At 35.8% G+C, this 21,308-nt stretch overlaps 2 protein-coding genes across 3 annotated transcripts in view; both read left to right on the forward strand.

Moving 5' to 3' along the window:
• Nucleotides 1–8,666, forward strand: part of LOC110459948 (jmjC domain-containing protein 7-like) — a 17,194-nt gene extending 8,528 nt beyond the window's left edge. Inside the window, exons 2-8 of the mRNA XM_021512479.1 lie at nt 898–1,051; nt 1,972–2,222; nt 3,278–3,334; nt 5,546–5,641; nt 5,858–5,934; nt 6,911–7,070; nt 7,745–8,666. Of these exons, the coding sequence (XP_021368154.1) occupies nt 898–1,051; nt 1,972–2,222; nt 3,278–3,334; nt 5,546–5,641; nt 5,858–5,934; nt 6,911–7,070; nt 7,745–7,839 (890 nt within the window). The 3' untranslated portion in view covers nt 7,840–8,666. The remainder of the gene's footprint in view (nt 1–897; nt 1,052–1,971; nt 2,223–3,277; nt 3,335–5,545; nt 5,642–5,857; nt 5,935–6,910; nt 7,071–7,744) is intronic.
• A 4,000-nt stretch (nt 8,667–12,666) lies between these two features.
• LOC110459947 overlaps nt 12,667–21,308 on the forward strand; it is a 34,896-nt gene continuing 26,254 nt past the window's right edge. The window contains exons 1-2 of one of the 2 annotated variants that reach the window (XM_021512476.1): nt 12,667–12,768; nt 17,401–20,310. In XM_021512476.1, coding sequence (XP_021368151.1) covers nt 17,407–19,428 — 2,022 coding nt within the window. In that variant the 5' untranslated portion in view covers nt 12,667–12,768; nt 17,401–17,406 and the 3' untranslated portion in view covers nt 19,429–20,310. Of the gene's footprint in view, nt 12,769–17,400; nt 20,311–21,308 lie in introns of those variants that run through there. The other variant, XM_021512478.1, reaches the window with a different exon arrangement.

The raw sequence follows: 21,308 nt of genomic DNA on the forward strand, positions 1-21,308 counted from the left end.
AGGCACGTGGTCAGTACCAACAACTAACTATCACAGGCACGTGGTCAGTACCAACAACTATCTATCACAGGCACGTGGTCAGTACCAACAACTAACAATCAACGGCACGTGGTCAGTACCAACAACTAACTATCACAGGCACGTGGTCAGTACCAACAACTAACAATCAACGGCACGTGGTCATTACCTAGTACTAACTATTATGTTATCCTCCTTAATTATCGGACAAAGTATTTCTACGGCTATTGCTAATAAAATATTGATTTTCAAGGAGTAAATAAAACTTTTCAAAAGAGCTGGCAAAAATATTAATTCGTGTAATAAAAAAAGAAGTCCATTCTTTCCGTTTACATGTACAAGAAAAACACATTAAGTGTTACTGGGAAACTATTAATTTGTTATGAAAAGTACCGAAAAAATACCGACAAGTGCCGAGGTGTCCCATTGAAAATGCAGAGGTGTCTCGAACCGTAAGTGCCGAACTCGCCAAGTGCCGAGATGACCTGTTACCGTTTGCTGAAATGAAGGGCTATAAACATTGTTCAACAAAATTTCTGATGATCAATTGATGAACCATAAAGCATATCGAGGAGGTTATATGTTCTGATGAAGGGCTTAAAATTGTATTCCTTTTGCATAAATTTGTTAAATCATTGTGTCATTAAAATTGGATGACAATTCATTTTAAATTAAATAGATGGTTTAATAAAAACGAAATGTCCAGTACTTATATTGTACTTCAACTATATTGAAAATTGATTAAAAGTTTAGATCAATTTACTGGATAATCTCTGAAATTTTCATATATCAAACTTGTCTCTTGTCTTATGCTAAGATCAGATAAAGGCTATTATGGTGCCCATACATTATAAGTGTGTTTAACACTTGTCGTTTCAGAACTGTACCTGGATAAACAAGTGCCCGTCCTCAGCGCCCCCGTGTCCCCACTGACCTTCTACAGGCAGTATGTGGCTCCCAATAAACCAGTTGTTGTGGAGGGCGCCATCCGGCACTGGTCAGCTCTACAACAATGGGATGAATCTTATTTTAGGTACCTCATGCCACAGAGCTTGAATCGATTGGTCGTCATAAAATAGTACAAGCAAGGCTGTTAGTTGTATCATAAGTCAGAATCAATGGGGCATTTAGACGTACATTGTGGGATCGTTTTATTAGGCAATGATTTGTTTAGTGATGGGGCAATCAGGTTTGGATCATGGCTGCATTGGCCGAAAGGACCCGGTAGACGAGGGTAGATTCTTGGCGTTGTAGTTATTTTCTACTTACAGCGGCACATGGTTGTCAAACCAAGATATTTTACACTTGGCTTCTACATTGAGTCACATTGGATGTCTGTTTGCCGTCACGTCACGACAGTTTTCAAACACCGTCGCTCATCGACCACTTGTGACTGTTGGTGACTTCATTTTGGTCAATGGCTGCCTATGGTTGTCACAGCAGGAACGTTTACGCTAGATTTGTTTTGGTTAGTGTTTGGCCTCATTGGCGAGCACTGTGCTGTCAATTTACGAGTTTTTAAACTTCAAGTAGGAGGTGGAATGAAGATATCATGCCTTTAAAACTGTATAGTTATAGTCTAACTTAGACTAATCTAGCTGTCCTGTCTGTCAATAATGGGCGGTCTCATTTGATAAATTGCGGTCACCTGGGGCGCAATCCATTATCAGGAAGAAGTAAAAGTAACTGAACGTTTAATACCAGTGAAATAAGTTATTGATGTACCGTATTCTTTAATTGGTGGTAAACAAGCTCCATGGATTTGTGATATGTGGTTTGATTTGAAGTTCAATAATTCTTTGATGCAATGCCTGTTTTGACTGGCACAGTAGTAGTTCATCAGTATGTTTTCATTGGAAGTTCTATAGTTCAAAGATGTACCACATGCTTTGATTGGCCGTAAGAGTAATATAATTTATTAATTAATTGACAATGTGGTTTGATTTGCTACAGGAAGAAGATCGGCGATGTGAAGGTATCGGTGACCGTCACGCCTAATGGGTATGCCGACGCTGTAACAGACGGCAAGTTTGTGATGCCGGATGAAAGAAAGATGTCGATGTCTGAATTCCTGGATAAGTTGGAAAGACCGGACGATCACAGGGTGTTCTATATACAGAAACAGAACTCCAACCTTACTGAGGAATTCTCGAGCATCATCAGTGACGTAGACACTCATATAGACTGGGGCACAGAGGCGTTCGGTGAGCTTTCCACCGGTTTGTTGTAATTTATAATTTGACCTGTGGATACATGAAACATTTAATGTCATTGTGGAAAGAAAACATGATTCTTTTGTTTCCCGAAATTTATCCCGAGGTGAATATGACAAATTTAAGGGAAACAATGAATGTTTCCCCCTACTGTTAGAGCAATAGATATTTTATTATACTGAAATAGACTCCATAGTAAAGATGACCAAGGGTCCGCGCCATTGTCCTTGTCTGCTACTGGGTATTCAGAAGTGGTGTCTTTTGCTCATTTCGCTCCATATAAGAGAAAATGACAGGGGTAACTCGGTATGCACAGCTTGAAGTTTGACGCCTAATGGGTATGCCGACGCTGTAACAGACGGCACGTTTGTGACTTTATTTGATTCCTTTTGTGTTTAAATGAGCAATCAATGTGGCATTATCACAAATGATGTGACTGATGTGTATTAGATTTTGATAATATTGCCCCATATATACATTGTACTGTTCTTTTGCGATATGGTAAGTAGTTACTCGTCTTCTATAAAAGGTCTATTACACGTAAGCCTGCCTAATCGGTATGTACAATGTATATGGGTCTGTTGGTGCTTATATCGAATTTCACAGTTTTGAATACTCGGCATTAAAGAAAGAAAGGTCGGTTTTTATGATCGTTGTCGTTCGTTATCAATCCATTGTATTCTGTTCTTTACCCGTCGGGATTTTCCGTTACAAAAACCTCAGGACATAAAGGTCATTCAAACTCTTGCTGCTTCTTACACCAGTGTGAGAGTCACTGGTACAATTTATTTTAAGTTGATATCAATTTCGCATAATCAGTTGAACTTTTCGTCAAATTTACAGAGCAAACTTGCCCATAGCGCTTGCGTGATATTGCTTTTCAAGCGAAGTTAAAGATCACTAGTAAAACCAGTTCTACAATTACAAGTTACAATTTCATGTAGAACTTCATTCTGAGGAGTGATCATTGACATCATAGTATTACTTTCTTATTTTCTGAATGAAGTGGACATTATGACATGTAAACAGTAATGTTTTTACTTTAGGACAACCACCTGATGCTGTCAATTTTTGGATGGGCGATGGCAGAGCTGTGACCTCAAGTAAATATGCTTAGCAGACATTCAACAAGGGCGTTAGTAGTTATAAGCATGCCAAATATACCCAGAGGGCGATAATGTGTTACAAGTATGCAAAAAACAACAACAACCCCATGAGTGGAGGGTGTGGTTCAAACATGTAAATTTCACATGTAAAACATCCCGTGAAGGCAAGGGTGTGGTTTCACATGTAAAGCATCCCCGTGAAGGCCAGGGTGTGGTTTCACATGTAAAGCATCCCGTGAAGGCCAGGTTGTTGTTTAAACATTTAAAAGTAACCCGTGAGGGCAGGGATGTGTTATAAGCATGTGAACTATACCGTGGGGGCTAAATGTGGTGCAGGTTTTCCAACCTTCCCATGGGGCCGTGAAAGTGTTGCAGGTTTTCCACCCATCCTGTGAAGGCGAAAAGGTTTGGTGCATAGTATCCATTCCATGTTGCTGAAGGAATGAGGTGTATTTTTAAATGGTAAATGATGGTTTGTAATACACTTTCACTTATTTCAGTAAATTGTGTTGTAAATCATCCTGATATGAAGCAGGTTCATTTCAATCCTTGCATTCAGATTAAAAACTGTAAAGAAAACTCGAGTTAACTTTCAAAGTGGTATCATTAGGTGAAGACTACATGTTTCTATTGAAGAAAGTCTTTAAGCAAATGGTGGTATTGCTTTTTAGCCCACCATCATCTGATGGTGGGCTATTCAAATCACCCTGCGTCCTTGGTCCGTGGTACGTCCGTTGTCCGTCGTCCGTCCGTAAACAATTCTTGTTATCGGTATTTCTCAAGAAGTGCCAGAGGGATCTTTCTCAAATTTTATATGCAGGTTCCCCTTGGTCCTCAGCTGTGCAGGGCAACTTTTGAGACTGACTGGATAAACAACATGGCCGACAGGCAGCCATCTTGGATTTTGATAATGAAAGTTTGTTATCGCTATTTCTCAAGAAGTACCAAAGGGATCTTTCTCAAATTTTATATGTAGGTTCCCCTTGGTCCTGAGCTGTGCAGGGCAACTTTTGAGACTGATCTTATAAACAACATGGCCGACAGGCAGCCATCTTGGATTTTGATTGTGAAAGTTTGTTATCGCTATTTCTCAAGAAGTACCAGAGGGATCTTTCTCAAATTTTATATGTAGGTTCCCCTTGGTCCTTAGCTGTGCAGGGCAACTTTTGAGACTGATCGGATAAACAACATGGCCGACAGGCAGCCATCTTGGATTTTGATAGTGAAAGTTTGTTATCGCTATTTCTCGGGAAGTACGGGAGGGATCTTTCTCAAATTTTAAATGTAGGTTCCCCTTGATCCCTCGTTGTGTATGTTATATTTTGAGACTGATCATAAAAACAAAATGGATTAAAAGAAGAACTAAACAGATCTTTCTCATATTGCAATGATCGATTCTATTTCTTTCACATTAAGTACTGTACTAGTAAATATGTGAAATGACAAACTCACTTTGAAGGTTGGCTTTCATACACATCAGTATTAAGTTTAGATAAAAAGTTACCTCAAGGTGCATTTACTGTTAACATGACTCGATCAAACAGATTAGAGGAAAGAAGAGAAAAGATCGAACTGACAAAGAACTAATGAAGATGATACAAAGGTGGGCGCCAAGATCCCTCTGGGATCTCTTGTTGTACTTGAACAAGGTTTTTATTCCTTGGTTACAATAGATTTGAAAACATTTAAGTGTAATAGAATTATTGATATGTTTGTGTGTTTATACCAACATTTAGAGTTCGTAAATTTATGTACAGGTTGCACAGAAGAATTCTATATTGATCTGAACCTTCCGTTTTAGGAGTATGTTGTAAGGACATGGTTATGGTGTGGACAAGCATACCAATCACCTCCTTAGTGTGAAAGTGTGTTATGATGATATCAACTATCACTGAAGCTTTGAGTACATAGCACGTATGCAATCATGTGAGAGCAATTGTGTAAAAAAACATGGCGGCCACCACGCTACAAAATACATATTCTTTGTGACAGATTTTGTGATAAAGATGGAAGGCATGCTTAAATAAATGTTGTTTTTATGGTTTGAACAGACATCAATCTGATTAAAACCAAAAAGGCGATCAAATTGTTATAAACTTGAACTCTGCAGTACAAAACATACAACTTAATAAATGTAGTCATGAAATATTTGTATGAACCTTAACATTAACTTGACGCTAGCTGATAGTTTTATATTTTGGTTTCCAGTGCACAGAGACCACTACGAAAACTTGTACTGTGTGGTAAGGGGATGGAAAAAGTTTATCCTCATACCCCCCACCGAACTCGCTCATGTCCCGTATGGTAAGACATTTAACAGCCTTTTTACTGTACAAATCTCGTTCGAATATCTTGACAAGACTGAAGTAATTGGTTAAATGAATGAAGTTTGCTAGCGTTCCTCTTTGTTTTGAGAAATTTTGAATTTTTGAGATGATGGGCATCTCCAATGCACTAAAGATTTCCCTGAGTAATCTATATCATAAGGTTTACATGATTATATTTTACGTTTTTTTACAGAATTATATCAAAGTGCTTATTATCGAGAGAAAGACAAAGGTGGATTTGAAATCGTGGACGATGAGGCAACAGGCAAGGTATTATTGTTTCTTATCCTTAGAGGTAGACCATACTCTAGAATTGTTTTGGTCGTTTACAATGACAGCTACATGTAAGTCGATACTTCTCATGCATTGAAAACTGATTTTGTTACGTTGTGGCCATAATTAAAATAATAACAGACTCCGTATGTGGTATAAATAAATATACAACATCTTATATAGCGCCCTATCTAGGTAACATAAGCCACTCTAAAGCGCTTTACAGTACATATGTTATACAATTTTATACAGTCAATACAATTAGCATGTATATTAATCAATACAATTTTGAGGAATTTGCAGAAGCTGCCTTATCAGACGCTAACTACTAGTCATATGCCACCTGGCTTATTTCTTACTATGTGTGTATGCCTGTGTGTGTGCTGGAGATGTATTGTGCTCTGTTTGTAGTGGGTCAATGCTTCCAACGGTATCATTTATAGTGCCACCTCACTTGAATGAAACAGCACAGATACCGCAACACCCACCCCAGACCAATTTATACTCCACCTGTGTTGTTGGATTTGTGTGGGCAGGAGAAAAACACTTTCTCTGAATATTCCATGCGTATGGCTACTTCGGGGGTCGAAACCCGGCCGACTGCTTGGAAGGCCGGAGTGTTAATCACTCGACCAATCCGCCCATAACATCTACATGTTTAATGCTTCATGGCTATGGTGCCTAATGCTACAGTTAGGGTACAGGGTCAGTATACACCTGTGTAATATCCATGATCAGGGATTTAGCTGATAAGCCTTGGCACTAGTACAGGTTAATTAACATACAGGCCTGTCTAACACAGATCTTATTACTGTCGTAATGGATAATGACTAGACAAAACAGATTTCAAAGTGACAACCAGGAACAGCTTCATTTGTCTATACTGTTGTACACTGTGTGTAGTCATTGTATTCTGATAGACAGTTGTATATGCTGATGTATTTATTATTGTGTACATCTCATTACATACTAGGTGCCCTGGGTGGCGATTGATCCCCTGAGTCCCGACCTTGATCGCTACCCCCAGTATCGACATACACGACCCCTGGAGGTGACAGTACATGCCGGTCAGACGCTGTACCTGCCCTCACTATGGTTTCACCATGTCAGCCAATCACACGACTGCATTGCAGGTATACTTTTTTCGATACAGTTTAGAACGCTTGTTTTTGATAGGTAAGTTGGTTATTTGGAAAACTCACCTTCAGATGGAAACAATAATGCCAAACTTGATCAACTTTTATGGAGGGCGTCGATAATTAATGATGAATCATACGGGTTTGTCGATTGCATTGCTTTTTCTTTTAGCGTATTGGTGTACAATATGCACATCATTTATCGACCTATCAACATTAACATGTTTGAAGGTAGTTTGTTGTCAATATATACTAGTGGCTATTCCATTTGCTCGTGCACTGACCTTTTGGAGAATACTCGATGGATATTTAACACAGTTACACAAGCCATACCTCTAAGCTGAGACGTTCTTGTATGTAATTTTAACGTCGCTGCAAGTTAGATAGAATCATTTTTTTTTCTATTTCCTACTTTTTCATTATTTGCATTTCGTTTAGTTCCGTCATTTTTCTTGGACTCTTTGTTTTTGACGTCGCACGTTGATTATATAAAAAAATCCAAGATTATTGCTAGGTCTATATTTCTTTTTCATGTCCTGGGATAACTCCAGGAATAAAATGTAATAAGGAAGGACGAGTGAAATTGTTTGAATTATACGATTAGTACTCGTCGTAAGGTGTGTCCACAAGACAATAGAAGTAGATATTAAGTTGGGCGCTGTTTGTTTCAGTGAACTTCTGGTACGACATGCAGTATGATATCAAGTATAACTACTACAAGTTCCTGGAGAGTGTAAGCAAGGTCGTGTCTGCAAAGAAGCAGTAATTCTATAAATTCATTCGAGAATGAATGCGAAACTGTGCTACAAAGAAACGATGATCATACAGGTTCCTGGTGAGTGAATATTTTGACCGAAAACAGCGACGCTACTAGATCCTGGGGAAAGTAAACAACATGGTGTCTGCAAAACAAAACAAAAAGAAAAAGAGCAATGATCCAGCAAATTCTAGGAGAGTGTGAACAATATTGTGTCTACAGAAACTCAGTTATCCCACAAGTGCTTAGAGATTGTGAGCGACATTGAGTCTGCATACAAACTGATCCAACAAGTTCCAGGAAAGAGTTACCAATACTGTATCCGTAAACAAACGGTCCTATATAAGAGTTACCAATACTGTATCCGAAAACAAACGGTCCTAAGACTTACCAATACGGTATCCGTAAACAAACGGTCCTATATAATAGTTATCAATACTGTATCCGTAAACAAACGGTCCTAAGAGTTCCCAATACTGTATCCGTAAACAAACCGTCCTAAGAGTTACCAATACTGTATCCGTAAACAAACGGTCCTAAGAGCTACCAATACTGTATCCGTAAACAACCGGTCCTATATAAGAGTTACCAATACTGTATCCGTAAACAAACGTTCCTAAGAGTTACCAATACTGTATCCGAAAACAAACGGTCCTAAGAGTTACCAATACTGTATCCGTAAACAAACGGTCCTGTATAAGAGTTACCAATTCTGTATCTGTCAACAAACAAACTCTCCAATAGTGTACAGAGTGTTACCAATACTAAGTCTATGAAGCCAACTATATATACTAGTATATAATCATATATATTTTGTAATATCCTGTATATATACTAGTATATACTCATATATATTATTGTAATATCCTGTATATATACTAGTATATAATCATATATATTATTGTAATATCCTGTATATATATACTAGTATATACTAGTATATATTATTGTAATATCCTGTATATATACTAGTATATAATCATATATATTATTGTTATATCCTGTATATATACCAGTATATAATCATATATATTATTGTAAGGTGTTGAGGCATATCCTGTATATATAAACAAACAAGTCTAGACATGGAATTAACTTATGCTTTTCTCTGGCGTTTATATTATAACCCTACAACAGATGCATTTATTCGCGCCGAAGCATGTCTAACAACTGCTAACATATAAACTGTAATATCTGTCATTCCTTACGATACGCAGTAAATATACGCTAGTGAGAATATTACTAACATGTATAATATTATAATAAACTGATTGATTGAGTTTATTATATGGTAATCATGATAAAAGTTCAGATCATGTTAGTAGTATTAATGCGATCAAACATGCCGTATACGCTTTATTGTGATATGAACTGCATTATAACATACGTGTTGTTAGCAATTGTAGTGGACCTTAGGGTCTGTTTAATTGAAATAAATAAATGTTTTTAAAATAAATGATCAAAACAATTGAACGTCTTCTATGGATTGTTCACAATACACCGGATACATTTTGCTACACTGAAGGTTATACTCTCACATCGGACATCGTGAGTAAAACACCTTAGTAAGAAATTACCTGTATCAACTCTTCATTTGTCGAGTATTTTAATGTTAGTATATACATAGATACAAACGGCGATCACTTCAATTGACGTCGATACACAGATCCTTTTGTCATCCTTATGAATTACAAAGATGGGATGAGAATACCCAAAAAGGAACACTTTTAATATATATGATGCAGCATTTTTTTTATTTTGCAATAAAAATAAATGGTTTGTATTCTAAATCAAGATTTTTTTTTATTTGCATTTCGAGAAAATTTCATCTGCCTACCTCATGGACATTGCTCATAAACTTAATTGAAATATCATAAAAATGAAATGAAATTTATTTCCCGAAAAGCGATACATATATCCTATCATATTTCTTAACATGAAAAGCAATATGTTCAAACAAATATTGTAAGGAATAAATGACATAACCTGTTAGGAATTGTCAACACGATTTTGAAGTGAAGAAATTGATTTAAAATGATGTCAGTTATTTTCATAAACTGACATATATCTTAAAGCGTTCCATTTCGGGTACTCTACCAGCTTAACATTCCAAGTGAATCTAACTCACTTCAATGAGCTCTATAAATAGACGCACGTGCTGTTGATACCCAAGAATAAAATATATGAATTAAGGGCTTAAGGGATGAATTGCTTAATTACTGCCAAAAATAAATAAAAAAGGTCTTTCAGAAACTCAAAAGGAAAATTAATAGGTTTCTTTTAAAAGTGTTCCATTTTGAATACGCTCACCATATACCCTTCATTTACTATACATAACACAGATACACAAATTATATATTTGAATAACAAAGATTCAAACATCTATTACTTCAAAAATGAAGATACACTCACGCCCAGTTCTTTAAAAGGAAAAGACAGTTACGTAAGTACTATAAAATGTAGTATGTGCAGTGAACCTTATTGTTTTACCTGTTTTTACGGTTTCCTTTTACTATGCAAAGGAAGATGAAAGAGTAAACATGTATTAGAATCATTGGAGTAAAACTATCAAAAGAATTTAATATCCTAGGTATTTGAACTGTGCTATTGGATTTGATTATTCTATTTTTCGTATTTTATTGTTTTGGCTTAATAATACTTGTAAAATGTATTACAAAGAAAATCATTTAGTAATTAGCGATTATCTTCGCCACGTATGGCCAAATGGTCAGGAAATTGATCTACTTAAGTAGGTGTATATTGTGAAGTACAACACATTTTCATTCACCCTTGTTTATATTCCTCCAGTAGTCTTTGAGACCAGTGGTCGATTACTGCCAGTACAACTTTCATAACAATAACGCGTATTTATGAACAGTTTGGAGTTGATCATGATCCAAACTTTGTCATTTGGTTCTTTATTGCTATCTCATTGCTGAAATCCAATATCTGTTTCAACTCTCTGGGGAGCATACAGACGGTGATGCCAACTAGGCGCTCACAGCTAGCATTTAACAACTCTAGCACTGCCCAACCACGTACTCATTTACAGCTGAGTAGACTGGGACAAGTGGAGTAAAGTACCATGTTCAAAGATACAACACAGTGCCGTGCAACCTGCAACCCTTCGGTCACGAGCCCGGCGTCCTATCACTAGACTACCGTGCCTCCTAAACATTTGGAATACTCTAATAATATTTATATTGCTAAGGGTAATTCGAGAATCAATGCAGCATTTATGTACAAACATGGAAATTAAGAATGAAATATACAAAAGTGCAACCAACAAACATTATCACACCTTTCAAACCTTATAACGTAACAAGAGGCACAGAGGGCCTGTATCGCTCACCTGTTTCCTTTGTTACATGAAACTGACATATATGTAACTTCAGACCAAATTTGGTAAATAGAACATAGGACATTTTAATATCTCTTAAACGCTTCTCAAGATGTTGTTGTTTAAAATTTAAAATTGTAATTTCAAAGCTTTTATCTCACGTTGACCTTTGTTCCCTGACTTGCACTTAGAGTTGACATTTGACCTCGTTACTGTAATTAAGAAACTATTCGCACTGCTGGTCCACATAACATACCCAAATATCATGACTCTAGACCAAATGCGTGTTAGGATATCGTCGTTTGAAGTTTTTTTTAAACATTTTTGACCCCTTTGACCTTGAAAGTAGTTCAAGGTCATTTCAAAGAGGAAACTTTATAGCACTATATCCCTGGTACCTACTGGCCAAATATCATGACCCTGGGCCTTATGTAACTTGAGAAGTAGATTGTTAAAGCTTTTAACCCATGTTCACTTTTGGCCCCAAACTAGCACTTAAAGTTGATCTTAAACCTCATTATTGTGAATTAGAAAATTATTTGCACTGCTGGTCTATATGATATAGCAAAGTATCATGACTCTTGTCCTAATGGTTCTTAGGATATTGTTGTTTGAAGTTTTTAACACATTTGACCCCTGTGACCTTGAAAGTAGGTCTAGGTGATTTTAATAATGCAACTTTATAGAACTCCATCCCATGTACCTACTGGCCAAATATCATTATCCTAGGTCCTCCAGCTCTTCAGAAGAAGTCGTTTAAAAGAAAAAGTTGACGGACGAACGACGGACGACGGACGCCGCAGCATGGCATAAGCTTCGGGCCAGGTTAGCTAAAAATAGAAAGGGAACTAATGGAAGAAAACGCTTCAAAAGCCACTACAGAACTAAAATGGAATAACACAACACCTTCGACATCAGAACATTTGAGACAATGATAAGAATAAACTTTTTTTATGGAGTGAAGGGGATCGAGGGGAGAATACAAAATGAAATACTTGTGAATAATATAAAAAAAGAAAAAGAATAAAATTATTTAGATACTACAAAAGATACAAACCTCCTACAGTTTCAGTACAGACTGCAACATAGGTTACACATACTGCCAACTAGTTCGTGTATAAATACATTTGTAAAATAGCAACGAGTCTATTTTTTTGAACTACGAAATGTCAAATTCAAGTTTGCACCACATTCAACCATTGGTAATAGAAACATCAGAAACAAACAGTAAATTTTCTAACTTTAATTCAACAATATTAAAACAAAAAATGTAGAGAAAATTCCACTGATATTGTTCTACAGCGTACATGTATGTTAATCCCGTTATGGCTGTATATGACAAAGTTCAACGCAAGTAATGAAGTTAAATAGGGAACATGATTTGTAACATTCGTATATGGACAGGAACGTGATCATATTAATTTGAAGTTTCCGCTTTCGCTGAACAGACAGTGATAAGTTCGACCTTCCTGTTGACAAGTAAGTGTACGTAGACACCCTAAACAGGTATATAAGACAGACTAGCCCGGTCCTGCACACAGACCCGAGTTCCAGTGAAGCTGTCAGATCCTGAGAAGATACACTTGCTGTTCACATCGGTATGTAAATCTGTTCATTTGCAGACTTTATTTTCACTTTCCGCAGTGACTTCCCTACAGACATTCTGAAATGTAGGAACTTTACGATGTACTGGGGTAACTGTCCGGACCTGCTGGCAGTTCTTCAATGTTACTTCAAATGTTTTTCTTTAATTCCTTGCAGCCGTATAGAAACGTAAACACTGATCATTTTAAAAGGGAAATTTTGTTAAGATTTATGCAAAATTCACATTAATGCATAACGTGTCCTAATTGACTGATTCGTTGAACCTTTTTATAGCCTAGTTTTACCTAAGTATAGTTATATATGACTGGTGGGTTTTCTTATAAAATCGACTCAGTGCACATTGACCTGTCACCAAATCATCAAGGTGGGTTAATACTCACCAAGATTTGAAAAACAAAATGTTCGTTTTTGAATATGGGAGACCAAAATCACAAATGGACGCTTTTTTTTTTACAAAACTACATGTTATGGTTTTAAGGTTCTTCATCATTTTGGTATAATGCGTAAAACTAAAGCAGCAATGGTTGTATTGTCCCAACTTAGGAAGTGTGCTGTATAAAAAGAGACAGTGGCGTGGTTAGAACCTTGACTTCATAAGTAAAACTAAACATAAAATGAATTTTGTGGAGATCAATGATAGCAAATGTACAATTTAATTTTTAATTTATGGAAAAGTCAGGGTGAATATTGATATATACTTACTTAGGCTCCGCGTTGAAGGCCGTACTGTAACCTATAATTGCTTACATCAACGATTATAATTTTGGTCTTAGATGGAGAGTTGTATCATTGGCAATTAAACCACATCTTCTTTTTTATATTTATAATGCAAGTGAAGTTCTTTGAAACTTATTTTAATAGTTTGGAATACTCGTCAGCTATCGAAAAGTGAGATACGACCCACGTAGTCCGAGTTCGGGTTTTTCTTCGATTTTCCTTGTCATGACTCATCAATCAAAAACAAATCCTGTTTGCTAAGTAGTATTGAGTGCTAAATACCCAACATCTGAATCTAAATCGAGATTTCTGAGAACTGCTAATAATTTGGGAGAATTTGTATATCTCAGAATTAAATCACGTGATATACTTATGTATATATGTATAGTGAAGTCAAGATAAGATACATCAAACAAAATCTCTCACTACTAATTAGGTAACGGTCAAACTACTCTATGCATTGTTCACATAGAAGTCTAAGATTTATTTTGTCTCAAGATTTTTTTGCCTCTTTGCTTACTGGTAAATTTTATTTTAATATATAGTTTTCTATGTTGTGTTATGTCGATTGCTGTTTATCTTTTCGTTGTTTTTTAAATTTTTTGCCATGGCTTTGTCAGTTTGTTTTCCACATTTGAGTTTGATTGTCCCTTTGGTATCTTTCGACTCTCTTTTAACCTTTTTTCTTTTTTCTTTTTTTTTTTATTGGCTTGCATAATTGCAAGATTAAGGTGCGTATATTCACTTGCTGTGAAGTGCAAGGACGTTCTTATTGAAGATTTCACGGTGAACATCTCCAATAAACAGGAGATGGTAGCTTTATGGTTTTCAATGAAGATTGTATGATTGTGTTCAATCTTTCATTTTCCTGAACCTTTATATTGTTTTACATTTCAACTTCTAGATATTGAAACGTTTTGGTTATTAGCATCACTTAATAAGATACAAATAGTTCTGGTTTCGACCTTTCAACTATCAAAAGGAAGTTTTTTTTTTAATCGGGCAAATAATTGGTTTGTTCGTGATAGGTATATGCATCAAGATTTAATGTGGTGTATTTGTTTTAACTGTTCAATTCCGACACTGTCAGCTGTCATTATCTTCTCTTGTTCAAATTAACGCCAGTGATGGAAAGTCAGAAAAAACAAAATACTATGAATACATTTATTTTTGACATACAAAAGACCATAAATTTTCAAAATTGTATTGTTTAAAGGTAAAATCTCGAAATTCGAAATGTGCTTGTCCCTGAACCTTAAGTTATTTAACAATACATTTATTTTATATATCCGGAGCTTGATCCTTATATAATTGACAAATCGTCTATTTCCAAAATCGTGACATGGTGTAAAGCGCGCATGTATATTTGTCTAAATGACTAATTTCAAGCAAAAGTACCCAAATGTTAGGGAATGTTCAGTATTTCGTAAATTTTACATATATAAGAATTGTGATCACGTGGACCTCCTAAAACATAGGGAGGTGGGACCGGGGGCTCCGGAAGAGTAAGCATATACTGCCCGAATGCAACACACGCCACGTGTGTTTACAATTTTTAGTCTCCTCTGAATACTAGTCGGAGTTCTTTTAGCTGTCAGGCCAATGTAGCATAATGGTTTCTTCCCTAAACCTTTTACATATTTTCCATATTTCAGTTTTCTGTTGTCTTTTTGTTAATGTATGTATCCATTTGTTATGGACCTTGGGTTTGTAAACATTTGTCGGGATACTGTGTAGTAAAAGAAGGACCATGTACTACAGTATTATACTTTTAAGGGTCATGTTATGAGATGTCGCCTTTTTGAACCCCCTCTGTTTAGAATGTACAATAATAACGACACGAATTTATAAAAAAAAAATAAAAAAAAATGCTGGCACTACCTGCATAATGCAATAATGGATACAAATACATGTATATTAATATATCATTGTTCCCGTTTTAAATAAAAGAGCCTGAATTTTTCTACGTGTTATAAACTAACTAACTAGGTATGGTTCCTCATTGTTATATAACTTATTTAGGTCACACTTATTATATCTGGATAAACGTTGATTGCGACTTATTGTCTATGATCTAAAGAATTGTCTATGAACCCTGACATATCTAAGATTTCACTTATTTTTTTTTACCAAAACTGGATTCATATACTTAAATATGCGAGGCCTATCAGATAATGTGTAGGTAGTGCGAGCAATATCTTTTGATAATCTTTATAGAACTACATACCACAAAGAAGAGGGTCCAAGAAGGCGACATCTCATAGCATGAACCTTAATGTATATTATCTGATGCTTCTAGTTATGGGCAGTTTGTGACCCGGTAAACCGGTTTAACTATACCATTCAACTTCATCTTGTACGTCTGTAGTCATGTCATGTAAGCTACAGTCATCATGGTGTTGTTGTGTTATAGAGGATGGAGCAAGTAAAACTGTTCCCCGTGTAAAATTATTATTCAATAGTTTTCATAATGAAGTCTACATTAAAAACTTTATCATCAGGTTGTACATTTATTCGCCCCATCAGGTTGTACATCTATTCGCCCCATTATGTTGTACATTTTACATGTTCCTACACCACCATTGGTGGCGTACTACTTCATCTCGAAGCGTTTCTCTCTTGCCAGCAGTTTATTATACGGAGGTGTTCAGAAAAGCTTATGGATATGTATAATAATTATTATATTTTTTTTCGCATACAATTCTACTCAACTTGCAAGACTAGGGGCGTCTAGTCGCTTGCCGTGGAATGCATATAGATTTCACGACGACCGACTAGATAAACATCTCCGATAAAAACCGGAGATGGTAAGTTTTTGGTATTCCATGTAGATATTATTGTTTTCACCTGTTCTTCATTTTTCTGAACCTTTCAATTTATACTTGTACATTACACTTGGTCCTATACAATGCGTTTACGGCATTACTTTTTCATGAATGAAGTATTGTAGCTGAAACGAGGACCTGTAAACAAAAGGTAACCACAGCACACATTTTCCCACCCAGCAAAATAAAACAACAACACTAGACGAAATCCACGTACAAACGTATATGAGACCAATAGCTGTATTGTCCCGACTTTGGACAGTCGATGTATAAAAAAGACACAACGGTGTAGTTAGAACCTGGTTTAAAGGCATGCCAAACCATCCCACTTAAATACAACTGGTGGTCCCAAAGACGCACTTTTAAAATTTGAAATAATTCTGATATAACTAAACATTATTCCAACAACAACCACATAAAGTCACATTAAAATTTAAAACACTAGAATTAAGTTTGGAAAACCTCGCATTTGTAAGACATTTACTCAAAGTATATAATATGTTAAAACTTTCATGCGAAATAGTTTCCTTTCTGTATTAAATCAGTAAAACAATACTGATGGTTGATTTTGTTAAAAAAGGTTTAGCTATAAAAGCTAAAATGTGACCACTGTTCCAGTGTGAGAATATTACAATAACATGAGTGTCTAAAAATACGGTTGTATTATATTGACTATCTAATACTAGAAAACCATTAAGATTAAAGGATGCAACATTTCTGTCATACCTGCAGTTGATAATAAGGATGTGTTCAGGAATGCTTCATGATATCTATTATTATAGTTTTTTGTGATTATATTTTGCTTATAATTCTGCTTAACTTGTAAGTCTAAGAGGCATCGTTTACTCGCTTGTTTTGGAATACGCTAGTTGAAGATTTAATGATGACCGATTATATGAATATTTCTAATCTTTCATTTTTCAGAACATTTCTATCTCATTACTTATCCTTTTCATTAGTTGTATGTATGTACTACTACTGACAATTCTAACCCTCACATATGCCATTATATTTACTTTAGTAAAAATCCTATTGAGAACCTTTAATAAACTGACAAAATGTTTTTTTTTTATATATTTGCAGTGAAGAATGGGCAGTATTGACTCAATACCTGTAATTTCACAGATAAAAAGTCTTGTTCAGGTAATATCCGGTGACGAGGAGGGCGCCTTAAGGACCCAGCAAAATTTTGCAGATACAGGGATAATTGCTTCACAGGTGCAATCATTGATACACGCCATCAATGGCGATACAAAAGCAGCGGAAGAAACACAGAAAAAATTTGGTAAATCTCTGGAAAGTCTTGTCGACAGTGTTCCTGTGATTGGCCACATTAAAGGCGCGGTACATTACGGACTAGGAGACACTAAAAGGGGAGATCAAATCATGAAGTCGTCGTCCGGATCTTTGATAACAGGGGTAGCTGGCATAGCTGGTACACTAGTCGGTGGTCCAGCAGGAGGGGCTGCTGCTGCAGTTGCAGCGTCACAGCTTTACGATGGAGTCGTTACTGGGATAGACACTGCCGTGAATGGAAAAACTAAAGATGGATCACCTCGATACTACGGTATTTGGCAAACAGTTGACGATATAGAAAAAGGAAAAGCTAAATCTGGAGATATTTTTGACGCGTATGCTGGAATAGGAATGGATGCCCTGGGTGGCGCTACAATTGGAAAAGTGGGCGGTGGAGTGAAAGGTTTCGCAAAAGCTGTGGGGAAAGATGTACGAAATAGCCTACCCGGATTGGATACAATTACAAAAGCCGGAAAGAATATCTTTAGTAAGAATCGAAAGAGTATCTGCCGTGGCAAACGAGATGTAGAATCCCATCTTACCATAAATGAAGTAGACTTTGCAACAGGTCATCAGAGACTTCCGGAAAGTTTTAGTGAGGTTTTAAGGAAAGACTGGCAAAACATGGGTGTCAATGACACAGTATCAAATTTGGTCTCCATGTTTATTATTCTACGATTGGTAATGTGGAACGACAAGCGCGGAAGGTCTTACAGCTCAGAACTTTGTTCAATGACGTCATCTGGCTTTGATGAAATTACAACATGTCAAATAGCATTAGCAAACACAATTAGGGAAATGGAAAATCGTTTAACATCCGACAACGGCGGAAACGTTTCTTACATACTGCACCCAAATGTTACCTTTACAACTAAGATGTCAAGCAACACATCCGTGGTGATGATAAAAAGCATGACAACTCTATACGGAATACTGAGCAATATGGCAACTGGACGAAAGATGGGCATTACATGGACATACGAACTTTGTCTATACGAAGACCTTAACAACTTCAAACTCTGCGAAAAAGAAGTTCTATCGAAACTTGCGGAATTAGGTGGTAAAGCCTTCCTGTTGGGCGAACATCGTAAACTAAGGATACGAAGAGGCGGGGGATGCAGAAAAACATCAGATGTGACTTCTGGGAGTCATCGGGATGTTAAAAAGTCAAATAAGAAGATAAACAAAGTCTTAAAGAAAGATGAGGTAAACAAAAAGGCAAAGATCCCCGGGGAACTTCAGTCAAATCACATTCCAGCGCAATCAGCATTTAAGAAGACATATCCAAATATACACCCTGATGATTTAATAGCACATAGACTGAACTATGAAGTTCATGGAATAGCCATGAGCCAAGTTGGAACTAGCGGATCCAGAAAAATATCCAAAAAACTGCGAGCAGTCGAGGAACATTTTATTCAAAACAAACAATTAGCGGATGCCATAAAAGTTGATTTGATTGCTAGTTACGGACGAGCTAATGTTAGGCATGCCACAGACGGGTTCCGTTCCGCTTTAATTGAAAACGCTGCCGATATGCGTAAGGTTATAGACCTCTGGGAAGAAGGGGTTCCTAACGGGGGAAAGCCACCACTACGTATTTCTAAAAAAGAGGCACAATCATTACGTACATTTCTAGATAATGAAATACAAGTATATAACAATTATCCGAACCATCAAGGCAGTCTTGCACCAGCTAATTGGGACAAATGGCTTGATCGAATGGAAATAGCGTACGAAGGTTTGGTGGACAAAACTCAATCCCTAGGCAAAGATAACATCAAAGTTGAACAAGACAGGCGAAATTTCGGTTGAAATTCATAAATGTTCAGTGTCGTACAACTTTGTATATACAATAATACTCATTATTTTTTACGTTATACCTGCTCTTGCTTTTCACCTAAATGCCACACTATAATAAAATTACTGTAAAATCATAAATATTCGAGTGGGATTAAATTTCGCTCTTTTCTTGGGTCAACGAAATCCACCAAATTAAATCTTATTGATTTTTTTTTATTTTATTTACATATACTTATGTTGGATGGGACACTTTTCCACGATATATTATGCATACCAATTACTATTTAGTGTAAAAACTACGAAATTTTAACCCCATCAAATTAAACGATTATACAGTATGAAAAAGTCGTACGCGGTGGTTTTAACAAGTTTAACTATTAAGCTTATTGAATAAAAAACAAAAAAAGGAAATTGAATAATTAAATAACTTGAGTTAAATACGACTCTTAGTTGTTTTTGTTATAAAACAGCTACAGTATAAATTGATTTTCATCGGATGCTTATAAAAATCAGTTAAAAAAGAAATGTATTGAACCTCTGCTGGATTTGCTATGCTATCTAAGGATAAATTATGTGTATCCAACATGATATCAGAAATAATCTTGAAACTTCCTTTATTTCACGTCAATGTCAGAAATGATACTGAATTATGCTTAAACATATCTTACCACCTGGTAAATACTCTAGGAAATAAAACAAATTGTGTGTGTGTTTAAAATGGCACAACGTGTTAGCAATGTATCCAATTCCATATAAATGTGCATAAGTATGTGGAAAGAAATAACTTCCGCATTCATTTTTTTTTTTATTAAATTTGAGCCACTAATTAGGAAAAAGTACAACCCAATTATAAAATACTCATGCAAAAGTTGCCTTTAATTAAACATGGTATTATGAATCTTTGTGTCCTGTTTGTTTTTAGCTTGTAGATGATTACTTTTATCCGTACAAAATCAATAAAAAACACTTTGTGTAACGTGTGTTATATATTTTGCGATAAATACAATATTCATAGGGTTAATTAGCAATAATTTAATTTTGCCTATCTCCCCCATAATATTGTTTTTGGTATATATCGTATATACCTAAAAAGAAAAACAACTGATGACGGAACTACTTTTTACCTTTCAGAATGCAAAATTACAACGCAGTATATTTTAGCGCAATTGTTTAGTTTACATAAAAATTAAATAAATCTTTAATGTGCATTAACAACGTGTTTGTCTATTTTTTAAAATTAAATTATAAAGAATGCCCAAGATTTTGTTTTGGTATATACGGTATATACCGACACAAAATTGTGCACTTTTTTGCATAAACCGCTTCGCGGATTTATGCAAAGTGCACATTTTTTCCCCGTTACATACCGTATATACCAAAACAAAAACTTGGTCATTCCTTAAATGCTTCTTTTCATTTTTTTGTTGTTGTTATAGTTCCGAACAATGCCACACAAAAAAATAAACGGAAAATATCAAAATTGACGAAAATTCATTTTTTTGTGTATTTTTTTTTCCAAAAAATTCCCCAAACTATCGGAATGCTTAGATTTTCATAAAATCAACTCTACATAGTTACATAACCATTTTGTGAAAGTTTCAACGAATTTTGCTGGTTAATTGCGAAAGTGTGGAACCACCTTTATACAACACCAGCAATACATGCTTTAGCCTATCAGATATTTATGTTTCAATCAGTAAAACAACAACAGTTCATGCCACATTTCTTTCCAAAACATGAAACCATGAATCTCAAGCTACAATTGCACATGCAAGTATCTTAATAAACGTTAGACTCTGCTAATAACATTCCGATATAGAGATAAGCTTGTTGTGTCCTACTGGTGTACAACTTGTCGAAAAAATCATTGCCAAGTGGATCTTTTTAACAGT

Source organism: Mizuhopecten yessoensis, unplaced genomic scaffold (assembly GCF_002113885.1).
Source record: "Mizuhopecten yessoensis strain PY_sf001 unplaced genomic scaffold, ASM211388v2 scaffold10275, whole genome shotgun sequence".
NCBI lineage: Eukaryota > Metazoa > Mollusca > Bivalvia > Pectinida > Pectinidae > Mizuhopecten > Mizuhopecten yessoensis.